The sequence below is a fragment of the Planococcus citri genome, chromosome 4 (assembly GCF_950023065.1).
Source record: "Planococcus citri chromosome 4, ihPlaCitr1.1, whole genome shotgun sequence".
In the NCBI taxonomy this organism is placed as follows: domain Eukaryota; kingdom Metazoa; phylum Arthropoda; class Insecta; order Hemiptera; family Pseudococcidae; genus Planococcus; species Planococcus citri.
The window spans coordinates 30095010-30113684 of NC_088680.1; the positions used below are offsets into that span (position 1 = coordinate 30095010).

The window sequence follows — 18675 nt, forward strand, 5'->3', positions numbered from 1 at the left end:
AATACTTTGGTTGGTCACAGTATATTTTTAATGAAAAACTTTCTTTGGGGTGCTCGATATTTCTGGGCACCATGTAGTTAGTTTATTTAGGGAGAAGTAGGAAGTAGTACGATGATGCATGTAAAGTTCACCTTCAAGAAAAAATTAAAAATTCCTGCAAAATACTGCTATGCAACTCTAAACACAAAAATGCACATAATGCTTCGAGAGTAGGTAATTTGGACGATTCTGAATTCTGAAAAGCTGTTCCTTCAACAATAAAGGTGTTCATATTACATTTCAGTTCAGCCTGATTTGTATGTATTTTTTCAAAGATTAAAGACATATCAGAGGGGACTTTGTCACAGAATCTGGGCCCATAGCATCATGGCAAATCCTGGTCTTTAAAATTTCAAAATTCTACCACAATTTTTGGACATCATTCCGTAACCAGGACAACTAGGGTTGTACAAAAACGTGTTTTTAGAAAAATACAAAACAAAAGATTTTTTTAATGTTTTTTTTTTTCTGTTTTAAAACAGTTTTTTTCTCTTGTTTAAAACTATGTAATACGTATTTAAAACGTGTTTTAAATACAAATTCATTTGTTTTGGATTCAGTTTTTTAAATATCTGTTATCCAGTCATCAATTTTCAAGGTGTGAGTGTGACGTCATAAAATTGCTATACCTAAGTCTCAAGAAATATTGAAAAATTGAAATATTTGAAATCAAAACACAAAATTAGTCTTAAAAAAAGTACAGAAAGAAAATTAAAAATCTAAAAGCACTTGTTTTTCTACGAGAAACTGAAAAAAACTGTGTTTTTTTAAAGAAAATTAAAGTAGAAAAAAACACGTTTAAAACACTGTTCTGTTTTTTTATATTTTGTTTTAAGCATGTATGACCCTGTCCGCCACTCCTTCAACTCCCTCCCTCCGTTTCCGTTTCAAATTTCAACTGTTCAAAAAAAGGAAATGACAGTTTTCTCTGCGTAGATCTTTGCCCTTTTGGACATTTTTTTCTCAATTTTGTCATTTTCTTTCATCCCTTTGAAAAGAGTTCAGCTTCTCACCATCTCACCCCTTCCTCCTTCCCCCTTCCCAGCGATCTTATCGTTCGATGAATCCAAAAACAGCTGAAAAAGTCTCAAAATTACTATTACAATAAATATTTCAAATTACCATAGAATGAGCTCTTCAAATTCATCGATAGTTAACGATGAAAAGGAGTGTTTTTGTGTAATTTCCCATACTTACTTGTTCAAAGACTGCTCTTCGAAGAATCTGGAATCCTTCTTTCGAGTTTTCACAACAAGAAGCATGTTCAGCTTCAACCTCCGACCATATTGCTTGAAATAAGTCAATTCTTCACGCGACACCAGTGTTGTTATAAGCATTAAGTACACGTCGTTGAAATAAATTCTCCAAAAATAGATATGAACCTTTATTGTTTTTGATTTACCGTATAAACAATAAATAAAAATAAAAAGGAGATCTCGTTATTTTAGTTTTTCATTATTTTTATAATCAAGAAGGAGGAAAAAACAATTACTTAAAAGCATGAAAACATTAGTTTAAAATAATGCGCGTAGTAAAAAAAAAAAAACATTAATATTTAAAAATTCCTAATTTACACTCGCGTTCTACAAATTTGAAAACGAAAAAATTCTACAAGTTGGCTTACAATAATAATAGGAAAAAAAGGCCAAAAATAGATATTAATATCAGTATATCCAGAAACTACATTGCGTATGGCATTTGTATCAACATTATCACAGTACATTAATAAAATGATAAATGCAAATATTTATAGTATAACTTAATAATTTTTGTACTTGGAAAATACCGTTTAATGTTTACACTAACTAGTACAGCCCATTTATAGCGAATATGCGCCGCGATCTAAATTATGTATTATAATACGTATTACGTACAAATGTACTTTTTTCCATCCAAAAACAAAACAAAAATTTACTTAGCGCTACGTAAAAAGGTAAAAATTCCGCCATTTTAAAAATTACCTGGTATAAAATACTTGTATCGTAATTTGGTCCTAAAGGTACAAGGTTTAATAATTATGCTTTTCGATACCTACTACACGTCTATAAATGATGACCGATCAAAAGAGAAAAAAACGCCATTGCGGCGAAATAGGTAAAAAAAATTCACCAATTTTCGGTCGCCTTTTTCGACTAGAGCGTAAAATATTGTCGACGATCTTCGTTCGTACAATAAAGATGATAATATCGAGGTTCGCGATTATTCTCAATTGTAATGATTAAGTACAAGAAAAATATCATCGTCGAGTACCTTACCTATATTATATTAAAATATCCGCCAGGGCAGAGTTACCAATACACAATAAAAATATAAAATTCGTTCGACCGAATGATTTTCGAACTATCAAACTTTTTTACGAGGAGGAAAAAAAATAGAAAAAGTATGAACGCGATGATATTAATGTTGAAATACCAACGCTACCGTTTCTCTATCAACGGGAGGAATTATTAAAAATATGGTAACAATGCCCAGAATAAAGTATATAAAATTAAAATTACATTTTTCAATCGGATATTACTCGTTGAATTTTCGATGAAAACTGACAACTTACACGAAGCATTGTGGCATTTCGAATCTATCTATTCGAACATTTTAAATAGTAACTTAATTCGAACGAAGCTCGCGTTATAAATACGATCATTACTCGCGTATGATTGCTTCGTTTCATGGTATTAATTATGTGATTGATTGTTTCGATTTATATAGAGATACGACCGTAAAAAATTTCCCAACTTTATTCATTTAATAATTTGGCAACGTTGTATTTCATTTTTTCAGATTTTTCAGGTCAAATTTCTAACGTTGTCTTGAGGCAGTTGCATCATTTTGACTCAAAAAATTTATTTTTTTCACAAGGGTTCAAACTACAAAAACTTACAATTTTTAAACATTCTTCAGAAATTAAATTTGGTCAAAATTATCGAGCACGAATTCAAAATCTGCACTTAGAAATAGCCCATTATTTCTTTAAAAAAAATCATGTACCCTCTCAAAATCGTTTTCAACAAAAATCTACCATTTCTTTTGAAATTTGGTTGGCAATACTGCAGAAAAAACGCTCCTGACGCTCAGAATTTTTTTTACGAATTAATTCATTTGCATTCGATCTAAAGACTATAGATAAATAATCAGGAACAATCATGAAAAATTCCGAGAATCGCAGATTAATTTCAGCAACATTTTAATTAAAACGAAAAAGAATTGAAAGATGGAATTTTTTCAAATATTGTACACAACGTTGCCAAATCATCGATAATGGGTAAATAATAAAATAAATTAAATCCTTCAATTTTCGTTGAATAAAACGAAAGGTTCAAACAGCAAATTGCAATAACCACGAAGGTGTGCTTTCCCTAAAGTTGTTACCCCGAGTAAGAAAATCATGCCGAGAAATTTTCAGCTCATTCGCTGAAAAATAAGTGGTGCTGGTGCCCCTCCCCAATTTTACAAAATATGAAAAAATCGAGGTATCAGACAGCATCTTTAAATTTGTCAACTTTCAAGTTCCAACACATCAGTCTAACCAGCGAATTAGAGAGAGCTGCGAAGCCCCCTCCCTCCTTCAAAATATATAAAAAATCCGAAAAAATTGAGATTTTTACTTTTTTAAATTTCTAATACTTAAATTTGGTCCACTTTTATTAGAAATAGGGTTAAATACTTTTGACCTCTCTGCATGATGAAAGTAGAACTTGTTCCCTTCCTCAGAGAATGAAAAAACAAGGATTTTTTTTCAACTTTGGAAGTCCCTATTTAGATGACCAACATTGTTGGGGAGGGGGACTGAGGAAAGGGGTTTCTGGTGAAAAGAATTATCCAGAAGTATTCTGCGCAGAGATGAAAAAAAGTGTCATATAATCTGTACTTACAGACATCAATTTTCAATCTTTTTCGATATTTTTCATCTTTGGGGAATTCATACTAGAAGGAGATCAACATCATTTGAAGGGCTGAAGGGGGTTTTTTCTTGAAAATGTGAAGTCTAAAAGTACTCCGCCCAAAAATGAAACATTTTCGAAAAATTTCTATAGATATTAGTTTCTCATTTTTTTAAAATTGATTTTTTCTACTTTGAGGGGCTTTAGAGGGAACCAACATCATTTGGAAGACCGGAGGAGGGGGTTTCTTGAAAAAATGCTTATTTAGAAAAATGCTGACCATAAAAGAAAAATTTTCAAAAAATGTCTACAGACATTACTTTTTTCAAATTTGGGGAGGGGGGCTTCATACAAGAAAGCCAACATCATTTGGGAGACCGGAGGAGGGGGTTTCTTGAAAAAATGCTCATTTAGAAAAATTCTGCCCATAAACGAAAAATTTTCAAAAAATTTCTACAGACATTATTTTTCCCAAATTGGGGGGGCGGGGGGGAGGCTTCATACAAGAAAGCCAACATCCTTTGGGGGTCCAACAAAGGTTTTTTCTTGAAAAAAGGGCTGTATAGAACAATTCTAAAGTGGAAATGAGATATTTTCATTTTCAAAGAATTTCCCCTGATTTTGATTTATTTTAATTTTTTTAACTTTGAGGGGCTCTTTTCTAGGAGGCCAATATGGTTTGAAGGGCCGAGGAAAGTTTTTTTTTATGGAAAGAGGATTATTTAGAAAAATTCTGACGCAGAAACAAAGAATTTTCATAAATTGAATGTTTTTTACATTTTTTTTTCAACTTAAGGGGGCTACCAACACCACTTTTTTTGGCAGATAGGGGAAAAATAAAAAATCGAGAATCATTTTTTTACTCGAGCTAACAACTTTGCGAGGAAAGGGGGTGGGAGGTGGAAAATTTCAATTTTGCAAAATAAGATGTACCCTAATAACTACATTAACTTTTTCATCCAAAAAAAAAAAAAAAAATTGTAACTAATAAAACATGGGACCGTGCTTATTGTTATACCAATACTGATCATTTTTTGATATCATATTTTGGTAACAACATAATAATCGTATGAATATACGCGTATTAAATACACACTATACAAAGACAGAGAAAGAGCGAAACAAAAGATGGGATTGGGAAGGAAGAATAGAATTAAAAATATCAAGCGTCGATTATCGTAAAAATACCATGATTGAGAGTAATTAAAAATACATTTTTGATTTTAAAACGCCGATTTGAAACAAAAAAAAGGTACATAAATACAGAAGAAGGAGAGACAGAGACAGAGAGAAATAAAAACAGAGGAGAAAATAAAAATATCGAATTAAATTTACACAACTACTTTTCAACAACTGGACAAACGAGGGAGGGAAGAGGGGAAAGAAGGCCGACAAAAGCTGGTAAAAATGTACAGGTATTTACACACATCGCTGAGATAGACAAATAATAAAATATCGATCGATTATATCGAAATGTACCTAATACGATAGAAAACACAAACGAAATGCAACTTGTATACGAAAGATCTCTTAGCTATAAAGACTTCGATCTGTTCGCCTCCGTACTTATAGATTAGCGCTATTCCAGCACCATACGTAACATTGGAGACGAGTTGCTCTGCGGTCTGCGATCCGTGCGACGACTCTTGCTCTTGAGAGGTAATAAGAGTTTTAAAAAAATTATAATTCGCGCAAGGATTTATCGCAAATACCGAATACGCCTCGCAGACCACCACCTGTCTGGCGGCTGGCGCGAATAAGTGTGCAGAATGTAACGTCTGCAGCACGTTGAAAAAACCTTGACGACAGGAAGACGTGTCTCATTGGTTAATGTTCGCCATCCATTATGTATCTCGTTCCTTTTTAACTTTATTGAAATCTTCTCCTAGTATAGTGGCGATTTCTCCTTGCATGAACGCCCACGGTACGTTGCTATTAGCCAGAGGGCATTTTTCGCCGCTCGGACAATAAACCTGGAATAGACAAAAAAAAACATCACATTCAGTATAAATAAAATAACGCAGGTACGCGAGTGCGCGTTCGGCTCGGCTCATTTAGACCGGAGAGAAGATGGAGATGGAGAAAAAAAATCATATAAATTACCTCCGAACCCGCTCCTTGACGTTTGATACTTTCTCTCGAGCATGGGAAACAGAACTTATGAAGAGGTACAGAAGGACACTGAACGAAATGTGTGTCTTCGAGTCGTTCTTGGCAAAGGGTACATTTGAGAGTGGTAGCGGTAGCCGGAGCGGCGGCGGCGGGCGGAGTTTGATTACTGTTCGACTCCGGACCAGAACCGTTGCCTATACTGGGGTCTGGAACGCCGTTTGCTACACCTTCGCTGGAGCTGACCGTCGTTGAACTAACGTGTCTGCTTCCGGATGACCTTCGGCCGCTGGAAGAACCTATAATACAAACAAAAGGTTATATACTGCGAGTTCTTTTCTTTCAATACCACATACCGATGTAGCTCGGTTTGGTTGTCTTGTCTCAAGTCTCGAGTCAGAGTCGAGACAACACAAATATTTCCGATTGTACAGAACAAAAAAAAATCGACCGTCTTGTTTCCCGATTTTTCCCAAACGTGACTGATAAAAGTAATCTTCGTGTTACTAAAATTCGACTAGGTTACCGGGAAAATATACAAAAATATATTTCCCCGATTAACGCAGTAACGCGATTAAGCACGAATTACTCGCCAAATAATTACCTAGACCTTGAAAATTTTCAACATGAACGTCGTGTACGAGGGAGTCAAGTAGACAAAGAAGGAAAAAAAAAAAAGAAAACCCAGTCCCAGTCGTACCAGCGTTTAAACGTTAACGCGACGACGACGATACACACGATGATGACGCAACCATAAACGCACCGCACGTTTTAAAAATAAACCCATCGATAATGCAAATTCGTCATCGAACGAGCGAGAAGCGGTCGTTGTTGGACTTGTACTTGTAGTACTTGTATTTTGAACGAGCGACGGCGACGACGCGCTGGTTGCAAAATCTGCTAACAACAACCTTAAGCATCTAGTATATTATGTTGGTCAGTTACCTGAAGAATTAGGAGAGTGCAGAGAGCCTCGAGATGCCGAACGAGGTATTGCAGAGCTGGGAGGGCTTCCACCGGTACTCCTGGGCGAGCCGGGCGGTATATTATCGGCGACAGATATCAAAGCAGCCATTGGACTCTGACTACTGCCTCCTTGAGGAATTTGCTGCGTAGTTTCTTGAGGCGAACTGGTTCTTGCGCCGCCGAGAGGAGAGCTTGAACCCGTACCATTCGCGAGTGGTTGACCGGGATAACCTACACAAATCCACATAAAAAAAAAATTCTTTACTCTTGCATGCGTTCTCTTATATGTATTATTCGCTATAGTACACGAATGTTCCATAAAATAACGATATATCGTGCATCTCTAGTAGATTCCATTGGCTCTATTATAGGTACCAGAAGTTAGCGTGAACTGAGCTTCTTTAAAGAATAAACTTAATTTTTTACCGGCTTATTTTCACCAATGCCTGCAATTTCAGCTACCTCGGGTTGAAATGCAAAATTTATATTTTTTCAACAATGAAATCTATCTGATTTTGCTTTTTGAATGATTGGTTGATCAAGCTACTGGCAGTCCTATCTATCGCTGCAATTCCATTTTTTACAGAATTTGGTAAGTTTTACCATTCCTTCGTACTCCCAATTTCCAATTGACCACTATACATGTCATCGACCAAATTTTTTCCTACAGTAAATGATGAGAATACACTACAGAACAGAGCAAGAATCAATTCAATTTACATTTTATAATTAAGATGTCTGATAAATTTTGAAATCCTCTGCAGTAATTTTATGATTCAAAAAAAAAATAAATAAATAAATAAAATTCAACATTTGATACAAGGCTGACCAACCATCTTAGTTGATGTTCTGTACCTGATATGCCTTTCCACTCCCTTTTTTCTATCCAAAAAGTAATGGAAAACCTGATCTAACCTATTCATCAAAACACTGACAATTTTGTTCATTTGAATTTTTTCTGAACAATTCAATAAAGATATGTGTAAATAATTTTATTCATAAAATTTACTATTGCACTTGATTCTGAATTTGCCAAAATCCAGGTTTTGAGAATCTGCCAAAATCTACAGGTTTCTGTTGAAACAGCAGTGAAAATTGGCCCATCTAACCACTTTCTAGTTGTAGAGAAGGATGGGCTAGCTGACAAGGTAAATTTATTTTTTAGATATTGAGGTTCAATTGCCTCATCATTCCTCATCCTTTTTGCCCAAAATTTTACAATATAGGAGAAAATCCAATTTCATTCAGGAGGACTGACTTTACTAAGGCAACCTCTAGTGACTCACTTCACCCTCATGTGAACATAGTAACTTTGTCCACGTGTTGTACTTGAAGGGACCCATAAGTCAACTATTGGTTTATCTGACCAGAGCTCAATCTGGACATTGGGGGGACAAGGGTACATAAATTCTCTAAAATACTCCTCGACCATGGTATTGGTATTATACTTTTCAAGTCAAACGAATAAGGTCTCTAATAAAATAGCCAACCTGAGAAATTGAAAGCGCTATGAGCAATTGAAATTTCAAAGGTGTCTCGAAATGTCTATAAATTATTGCTCATAATTCCTTCAATTTCAAAGCAGGGTGCTAAACAAAATTTTCAAAATGCAAAAGCAGGACTCCAGCAGGATATTTTTTACAAAGTTCACAAAATTCTCAGAGGAGGGGGATCAAAAGTCATTTCAATTTTTCATTTTTCAAATGTTTTAGAAAATTTCAATAATTTTTGGGCAAAAAACTTTTCCAGTTTCAATTTTTTGTCAACAAATTTTCAAATTTTTGAGGAATCCGGATTGAAAAAGAATACTCAAAAGAAACTAGCGTTGCGTTCCAAATTTTCCGGGGGGAGGGGGAATGGGGGGGGGGATGAATCGGGTACAAAAATGTCAAATAAAACCCCAAAAAAGGAGAATAATTTTCGACTGACACAACCTTTAATTATATAGTACTTCATTTCGTTGCTTTTCTTTTTTTTTCTTCAAAATTTTGAAAAATAAAGAAATGAATTAATAAAAAATGTTGAAATTTGATTGAAAAAAAAACGAGCAGGACATTTTGGTGAAAAGCACAAACAGGACTGTCAAGACACCCTGCAAAGTAGTCAATTTCACAAAATAATATTTTTTGCTCGTTTTAAGAAATCATACAAAAATTCACCTTTAAAATTGCCAAAATTTCAACTTTGCAAATTTTGTGGAAATTTCTTGACGATTTTTTTTTGTTGAAAATATTGCTTGGAATTTTAACTCAATCAGTTTCAGAGACAGACGTATAATCTATGATCAAACGTGTCAGAACATTCAAATAATGAAAAATTTGGCACTCTCCCCTTTAAGTTTCAGATTAGGCACAATATTTGGCGAATGTTACATTGTTACCCTCCAGAAGGCAGTGCAAAGGCAAAGTTTTGTGTTGATTTGTGATCATCACTGCAGGGCTGAACATTCATTTCCTTCAATGATGTCAGCATTTTGTATGCACTCATTTCCTAGGACTGAATTTGGTGGTTTCCTCAATGCAAATACATACATGTTGCGTCAGCGTAGGGCTGAATGTCGACTCTCTTGTGATATAACGAAACCTATTCGGAGGGGGGGGGGGGTATTCAACCCCATGTACTGAACTTTACCATATACCAAAGCAAGAGATGGTAGTTTAATGCAGAATTAGTTGAACAACACCAAGTACAACTTACATTAGGGTCCCTTTTACCAATTGATTTCTTTTGTGGCCTGATTGCTTATACTAGCGAGCTACTGCCAGTCTGATAGATTGACCTCGCAGACCTCTGGGCCCAACCTAACCTAACCTAACCTAACCTAACCAAATCTAACCACCAACAAAACGACTATTTTCATTTTTTCATACTCTTTTCTTCAAATAACTCGATATTTTTAGACAAGATTCAGAATAGCAGAAATGCATGCCAATACCAAACTTCAAATGAATGTCCCTTTTTTTCAGATTTTACAAAAAAAATTCATCTCGTGTTTTTTTCCTATCTATCAGGACGTGAAAATTTAACCGAACCAAGCATCTACAAGATTAGTCGAAGAAAATGATCACAGATGGTGACAACAATCGATTTATTGTGACTGTCAACTTCTCTCTCGAGTGCAAACTCGCATTTGAATTTGAAATGGTAGCAGAGCTAGAACCAAAATTGACTCACGATTCTTGTACATATTTTATGGAACATGAGAAACATTAATTTTTACACATGATAAATGTCTGGTTTCCTCACGAAAACCACACACATAATACATATATTACTAGTAGGAGTACTTTATCGATATATGCGAATTTAATTCCCATTTGATATGATAATCAAGCTAAATTGGTTATCGCCGTTTCGACGTGGTGTGTTAATGTTTGTGTACTTATTTGTACACGCATTTCGCATGCATTGAAAAAAAAAACAGTACATAAGTATAATAGCATTCAGTTTCCCATTTTTATAATTTTCTTGTAATAACTTGTTCACTTACAAATTTTCAAAGTATCTTGATAAATTTTGTACGCGGGTGTTTTGTAGGTAGTATGTAAACGCGTGTGAATATCTTGACTAGATTTTGGAATACAGTACATGGCGAGCACGGGGTAAACTATCCTATAAAAATTATACGCTAGAATATTCTTGCTTGTTGTCAAACAATAAGTACAAAATAATAATTGAGTAAAGGTATCAAAATATCAAAAAAAAAAAACATGAAAATAATAAAATTATGAGAAATTAGAGATCTTTGGTGCAGCGGTAACGTCAGAGAAAAATTCCGCCTGCATTTTTTTAAAGATGCGTTCACCTGAAGGAAAAAAACGCCGCCAAGCCGTCAAAAATGTAATATGCATGCATTTCACCATGCACAACAACATTCAGAATAGTAGTGTTGGTAATTACTAGGACGAAGGGCGACTCGGCGGAGGAAGAGAGGAAATCACGAGTGTAAAAACCCGACTACAGTGACTACACTCGCGCCGGTCGTAGTAACCGCGGCGACGACGGCGACGAGCTACCGAGTGACGTCACCGCACTACGTGTACATATCCGATGGTGCGGCAACGTCGCATAGTACATGTGTGTTGGTGGTAAGGTGTGGTACGAGGTGGGGGCGGGCGGTCACGCATTTAAGCATTCCTTACATACATTTCAGCAACGCTAAATTTTTCTCCACTCTGATTGGCTCTCGCGTTCATGCACGATCTCACCCGACACCCGCCGAACTCCTTATCATCATTGCCATTTTTGAACTTACAAAAATTTTCAAGCTCACATCGAAACTGCAGCATTGTAAACCCTTCGGATTATCGCAAATTACATCGGAAATAGACAATGCAGAAATGGAGCCCATTATATTTCAGCCACAAAATTAAAACTGATGATTTACCGCCCAATAGTGTTATCGTTTCCAATGTTGTTGCTGTATGCGAAATTCGATGCGCGATAAAGGAATATATTTTATTTGTTGATTTTGGTCACTTTGGTGATTATTTAGTTTATGTTGTAAATCTGAGTCATTATTTTATGAAATTTCGTACCTAAGTGAATGAAGTTACTGTTTACTGTAATGAGAGCAAAACCAAAAGCTACCAAAAGCATTATAACTATAAAATATTTCATTTTGTTGATTAATCTAAGCTAAGCCACTAAGGCATATGTATTCGATAATTTTTTTTGTTTTTGTACCTTTTGCATAATAAAATATGGTCATTTAGATCGTAAATTGTCTGTGTATTGAAAGCATGATACAGGTTCGCATGAAACTTAAAAAATTTTCCAAGTTCAAAAATGATAACGATGATAAGAGTTCGGTGGGTGGGATCGTGCGAGAACGCGAGAGCCAATCGGAGTGGAGAAAAATTTAGCGTTGCTGAAATGTATGTAAGGAATGCTTAAATGCGGCGGGCACGACGATACACGCTATCGTATCTATTCAAGGTGGCAACGTTTCTTGTGACGTAGTTGTATACGCAGTCGGCATTCATTGGAGGGATCGCGACCGTACAACGTAGTGGTAGTAGTAGTAGTAATAGTAGTAGTAGTACACTACGTATACAACAAGCGAAAATACAACTTTTTTTTTAACGGGTACAAGTGAAGGAGAAGAGGAGCAGGGACGGGTTTCATGAGACGAGGTGCGGTGAAGCGCGGTAAACGTTACATACAAACATAACCAGACTGCATTCCACCGATTCCACTCCTCTTATCAACATACACAATAAAGAAAGAAAAACTGGAATAAAAAAAACACCAGTACGGAAGGAGAGACGAAGAAGGAGTACAGCACAGACTGTGACGTCACGCAGTAAGAAACCGGAATCCGAATCGATGGCGCGATTTTAAATTAGACGTTATTAACGATACACTACACGCATTTAGACATTTTTAGACAATTAGTGCACGTAGCATTGTGTATGCGGCGCGCCGTTTAATGAATTATTTAATAAAGTTCGCGGCGTCGCGTCGCGTACCGGCGTCCATTACCTATTCACGAGGTGGCCAGCGTGCGAGGAATGAAAATCGATGAAAAATTGCAAATTCCTCGGGTGTTTCAACGTTAGAGCGAACGTTTTCGCGGTCTTAGGATTTTAAAAATACGAGTACTTGGGTGTTTTCGTCTAGTGTGATATGATATGGTACGACTAATGAGTGATAGGGTAAGATATTCAGGGGCGGACTGGCTTATGATGTTACCTGGTGATCGTCAGGGGCCCCAAGACACCAAGGGGCTTCCAGGGCTCCTTATAAAATTTTGGCAAGTTTTTGCCCTTGCTTTGCTCGGGCATATTTGCTTGTTTTTTGTTTACAAACTTAAATTTTCAATTACATAGGTACCTATTAGACATTCAAATTTAAAAAAATTGTAGAATCAAATAAATGAATTTTGAAATTTTACTAAGAAGGTTGAAACTTGCAAAAGGCATTTCAGTGACACCTTCCATTGTACTGCGAAAACTTGGATGGCCCAGGTCACTTTGAAGGAGCTACAGGTTGTCCTAAAAGTCATGTAACACATATAAAATTGGCCTTTTTTAATCCTGAAGAGGGGTCAAATAGGGTCGGACGGTCGCAACCTGAAAAAGGCACTTCAGACTCATCCTCTCATTGTACTGTAAAAATTTGGACACTTTAGGTCAATTTGGAGGGGCTGCAGGCTTTCCTAAAAGTCAAAAAAAACATAAAATAGACCAAAAATCCACTTTTTGATTCTGGAAAGGGGTCAAATAAGGGGTGGAAGGTTGAAAGCTGAAAAATGCACTTTAGGCCCATCCTCCCATTGTACTGTAAAAATTTGGACACTCTAGGTCAATTTGGAAGGGCTGCAGCTGCTTTCCTAAAAGTCGAAAAACATGTAAAATAGTCCAAAAATCCACATTTTTTGATCCTGGAAAAGGGTCAAGTGGGGGTGGAAGGTTGCAATCTAAAAAAGGCACTTCAGGCCCATCCTCTCATTGTACTGTAAAAATTTGGACTCTCTAGGGTCAATTTGGAAGGGCTGCAGCTGCTTTCCTAAAAGTCGAAAAACACGTAAAATAGTCCAAAAATCCACTTTTTTGATCCTGGAAAGAAATCAAATGGAGTTGGAAGGCTTACACCAGCAAAAAGCACTCAAGTGACACCCTCCCATTGTAAGATGAAAATTTAGGCCCCCTGGATCAATTTTAGGGGTAGGGGGATCAATATATGGGTAGAATAAGATTTTTTCCACCTTAATTCCACCTCAAATGAGATGGGGATGACCTAGGAAGCTGAAATTTGGATATGTTGATCACAGGGCTGGTAGTGACTAATGGTTTGATTTTGGACCATTTTCATTCATTGGGAGCCAAAATATGCTTCTCTGAAAAAATGACCTTTTTGTAATTTTCAATTTTGGCCCTCCCCACTCGAAGGGTCAAATATGATTTTTGAGAAACTCATATTCCTCAAGTTTGACTTTATTTGATCAATTGGAACGGGTTGCAAGGCATGAAATGTTGGGCTGAAACGTACAAATTTATACATCTGTTGGGCCCACTGCAGTAGCCATCATTTTTTACAAAAATTTGGCTAAAAATTCCATAATTGAAACTTCCATAAATTCAAAAGGGAAAATAACAAGTTTTTAATAAGTCTGAATGAATGTGAGCATTAAGTATAATTGGTAAAATTGTCATTTCATCTCCTATTTCATTTTATTCGGCAAAATTGGTATTTTTTTCTCATGCCAATCAGCGAATTTTCAGTCACCCTTTTCCCTCCCCCTCCTGGAAAACCTTTAGTTTTGTTCCTATCAGTTTGACTTATGTTTTAAGAAATTGATTTGAAAAAAAAACGGAATCAATAGTACAACTAGCATTCGAGTATCCAAACCTAAAAAACAATAGAAGGACGATTTTGAAGGGGAGGGTATAAAATTTTGATTTTTGATGGTGCCATTCGGTGGATCCGCCAGAAGCCCGGAACCGACCCGACCTTAACCCGACCCAGTCCTTGCCTGGATATTCATATTGGCGCGAAAACACACAAGATTTTGAGTCGACTACATACGTTTAAAAGGGCTTCATCCTATGTATGCGGAAAGAGGCTGGTGGGCAGAATGCGTAAAACGAAATTTCAGCCGAAGCTTACGCAGGTAGGTGTTTGATACGAGTACCTACTATCGATTGTACTGTACGCGTCAGAAAGTGGATCGATGTTGAACGACCTTTTGGGAAAAAACATCGGCAGTAGTAGTCCGATGCATCGGTGTTATATATTTTTTAATTGGATGCACTTTCTAAACGAGTTCTCCTCATAAATCGATTGCTGTACCACTGTGTCACGCTACAGCATTTGAACCGGATCTTTAAAAATACGTCACGCCATTTATAATACTCTACCAAGACGATTATTATTTTTTACAGTCTATAAATTAGGTAATAATGGGATTTTTAGCTCAATTTCTTCCCCATGCTGTTTATGGTTCTAACGTCGATCGTTTCAAATACCGCGAATGGTAATTCGCAATCGTAACAATAAAAAAGTAAATGGGAGACTTTACGACGAGGTAGCTGGTGTTTTATTTTATATAGCATGTGAAGTGGTTTTCAATATCAGGGCTGTTGAAACTACATATGACTTCACTATGGTTCAGTTCAGGTTGTGGTTAAATGTTTCTTGGGTGTTGAGAATTTGGATTCGAGTGTGTAGTGTTAGCAAAAATCGTGAAAAGTTCGTCACTTTGAGGGGTTCACTTCACACTTCAGTTCAGCATCAGCCTTCGGTATCATCACAAATAGTTGGATGTAGATCGAGCTTTGTGATGAGTTTAGGTCACATCAAGGGATTTTTGTTTTTGAAATATGTATTAATGGTTCTGAAAGATAGCGAATCATGAAGCCATCGAGTAACAAAATGATGATGAAAAGAGGTGGACAAATACGATGCAAAATAACTCAAACCGATGAGCAGTAAGGATCAGAAAACAGCCAGTCAAATGGAAGACCGAAGATGAACCACTTTCATCAATCAAGTTTGGAAGTTTCAGATTTCACAGCTCAAGAAGATCGTGATGATTTCTTACTGAGTGATTCTGGACATTAGATTAGAATTATTCTTTTTGAACGAATCTATGATTCTATCACGTAGAAATCAGGATCAAAGATTGAAATTCAACATAAATGACCAACAAAAGCTTATAAATTCTTCGGATTCGTTGCAATTTCTAATCAAGTAGGTTCTGTACTTTGAAATGGATCCATTTGAAAGCTTCCATCAGCATTGATCGATGATCAGAAAGGATTTCTGTTTTTGAAATAATGTATCTGAAGATAGCGAATCATAAAGCCATCGAGTAACAAACTGATGATGAAAAGAGGTAGACAAATACGATGCAAAATAACTCAAACCGATGAGCAGTGCGGATCAGAAAACAGCCAATCAAATGGAAGACCGAAGATGAACCAGCCTTATCAATCAGTTTGGAAGTTTCAGATCTCTTAGCTCAATAAGATCGTAATGATTACTTACAGAATGATTCAGGATATTAGATTAGAATTATTCTCTTTGAACGAGTCTATGATTCTGTCACGTAGGAATCAGGATCGACGATTGAAATCCAACATGAATGACCAACGAAGGTTTATAAATTCTTCGAATTCATTGCAATTTCTAATCAAATAGGTTCTGTACTTTGAAATGGATCCTTTTGAAAGCTATTAATTGACTGAATAGATTGTTCAAGAACACGAAGACCCATACTGAAGGATTTGGGTATTTCCATCAGCATTGATCGATGATCAGAGTAACCTTGTTCCAAGTTTCGGTTCTCACCAAACATCTGACAAGTTCAGTTCAAGTTTCAACAGCCCAAAATATCTTCAAAACATTCGAAAAAATCTTAGAATGTCCAACAAAACGTTGAAAAAAGCGAAAAATTGACGAGTCAAGTATCCCTCCCCCCTCCCCAACGTGTTTGAAAAATAATGTTCTGCTTTTCCATTCATTTTGAAATTTTGTTAGACATCTCGGTTCGGTCAGTCTCTTTGCTTCGCTCATAGTGCTAATTACTTAGTATAACAAACGAATAAAACGTACCATTATTTTTAAACGTAGCCGCAGTATCGAACGACGACGTACGTAGAGGATGTTTAGCTTCGGTTTTGAAAGGAGGCCTTTCAGGTGTAAACGGTACAGCGATGCTGACAGCGGGCAACGAATCTCCACGATTCAACGGAGGTCTAGAGGTATTATTGGTATTGGAATGTTGAGCCTGATTTTGCGACTCTTCGACTGCCAGCATCCTTTTGGTAGCCGGTGCATCTCCGTTATTGTGCGAATGATGTTGAGGATGATGATTATCTTCTTCTTCGATCGGTGCAGCTAAGCTACGTTTGAGGCCGAGTGATTGCTGCGTCTGGGGCGTCGTACGAACATTATGATTCTGAGGTACGTGATGAGGAACTACGGAGGCAGCGGTTAAATGCGCGTTACTCGGTAATCTTACCGATGCTCTTTGTATACCGGAAATCATCTCGTGTTCGGTTTCCGACTGAGCTTGTAAATTACGCGATAATTGATTCTGAGACGTTCTAGTTTGAGGTTGTTGTTGTTGTTGCTGCTGTTGTTGCGTTGCTGCGGAATAATCGCTCAATAGCTGATTAGTACGGGAATGATGCAGAGTGGCGTAGCTAGCGTGCATGGTGGAGCCCGGCGGCGGTGGTCCTGGCTGCTGGCTTTGCCTGTTGGACACGTGGGCAGTCGGCGGAAGTCCTACGACTTCCAAGCTTTCGTTTTTTATGAAAGTCACGCCGTTTTGATGCGAACTGTCGTGAGAGACGGAGGACCGATGCATCGCCGATGATTTCGAGACAGAGGTGTGATGATGCGCCGCAGCCGACGTACCGTTATTCGACGAATTCACCGAGGCGCTACGACTCTCTTGGAATCCGTGGGCTCGTTTCATCTGTCTGGCCGTATCTAGTACGATTTCGATACGATCGGCTCCTTCGTAATTGACACATCCGCGGCACACCGGTTCCGAAAAATCGTGTATCATTGCCCAAGGCATACGAGGCAAATCACACAGATAACAATGTTGTCTTTTAGCCACTTGCATCGTAGACATGTTGACTATATACTATACTAACTAGGTATCGAATTAGTATAAATTAATTTTTACTTTACGTACGAGGAATTAAAATTACTATACGAAATTATACGATCGCGATCGAAGAATTAATTAATTAGATTAACGGGTGTTTTTCACGTATCCGCGCAATTCATCGCCCTGTATCGAATATATAATAATTTAATATCGCGTGCATTACACCATACTTGTAGTCATTGATAACGATAAGGCTACTAACAAAACGGAACCGAAACTTTTTTAATAAACTTGTACGACACTACAACGAACACCGAAGCTAAAACTTGCACTTTACTGACAGCTGAATTGAATGCTGAATCCCGGCTACAAATGTGACCAGCGTTCATCTCCCACCACCCGGTATAGTTTCCTGCGCAAGAATGCTCCAGACCGGTGTAATGCGCGCATCCGTGTTTCTACCAGTCACGATGCTCAGTTTTTAGTCATTACGTTTGCATTTTACGATAACTCTGTTTTCTCTGAGCGTATACAAGGTGGTTGAAAAAACACCTGTCTGCTGTTTGTGTCGTCACCTAATTCATTGTCTACAGTGAGTCAACGAGACGCTATTTTGATTATCTGGATTAATCTGGATTGCTAGTCTGACATCTGACTGTTCGGATTTGGGAAAGTGCGGGGATCTCGACCTAGTAATGGTGTAATAATAATTAAACCACCGATGTTTTTTGCGAAAATCTTGTTAAAATGATGAGAATTATTGTTCTATCGAAGAATTATTTTCAAAACTCCTCGGATAAGTTGAAGAAAATTGGTAGTTGAATTGAATTCTATCACAATTCCTGACTTCTGTAAGTTCTTTTTCGTTGCCTTTAGCCCAGTCAAAGTACGATTTGAACCGGACATAATTGGGATTAAAGGTTTTTTTTTGCGAATATTGTCTAGGATGGTGTGGTGAACAACATACTAACAGCCCCCGCCCCTACCTCTAGAGCTAAATCCTCCCACAGTGGATCAAAGCCTCCCAAAATCAGTTTTTTGTCAAAAAATTCTGAAATGTCAACTTTTGAGTAAAATGAGCACTGATTATTCAATCTCCTCTCAAATACCTATCAA

The 18675-nt window shown here is 37.0% G+C and overlaps 1 protein-coding gene across 1 annotated transcript; it reads right to left on the bottom strand.

The window, feature by feature from the left end:
• Nucleotides 1–1409: 1409 nt before the first annotated feature.
• Nucleotides 1410–17944, bottom strand: LOC135845789 (interferon regulatory factor 2-binding protein-like A). Its single transcript, XM_065364615.1, has 4 exons — nucleotides 16551–17944; nucleotides 6972–7223; nucleotides 6021–6325; nucleotides 1410–5890 (listed from the first exon to the last, which is right to left on the bottom strand). The coding sequence occupies exons 1-4, from the start codon at nucleotides 17578–17580 to the stop codon at nucleotides 5762–5764; spliced, it is 1716 nt and encodes a 571-aa protein (XP_065220687.1). The 5' UTR covers nucleotides 17581–17944; the 3' UTR covers nucleotides 1410–5761.
• Nucleotides 17945–18675: the final 731 nt, after the last annotated feature.

Excerpts from the sequence above, each read along its gene's own strand:
- LOC135845789 (XM_065364615.1), bottom strand. The coding sequence starts at position 17,580 with ATGTCTACGATGCAAGTGGCTAAAAGACAACATTGTTATCTGTGTGAT. Across the intron at positions 6,326-6,971 it reads GCACTCTCCTAATTCTTCAG|GTTCTTCCAGCGGCCGAAGG; the intron begins GTAACTGACCAA and ends TTTGTATTATAG. Across the intron at positions 5,891-6,020 it reads GTCAAGGAGCGGGTTCGGAG|GTTTATTGTCCGAGCGGCGA; the intron begins GTAATTTATATG and ends TGTCTATTCCAG.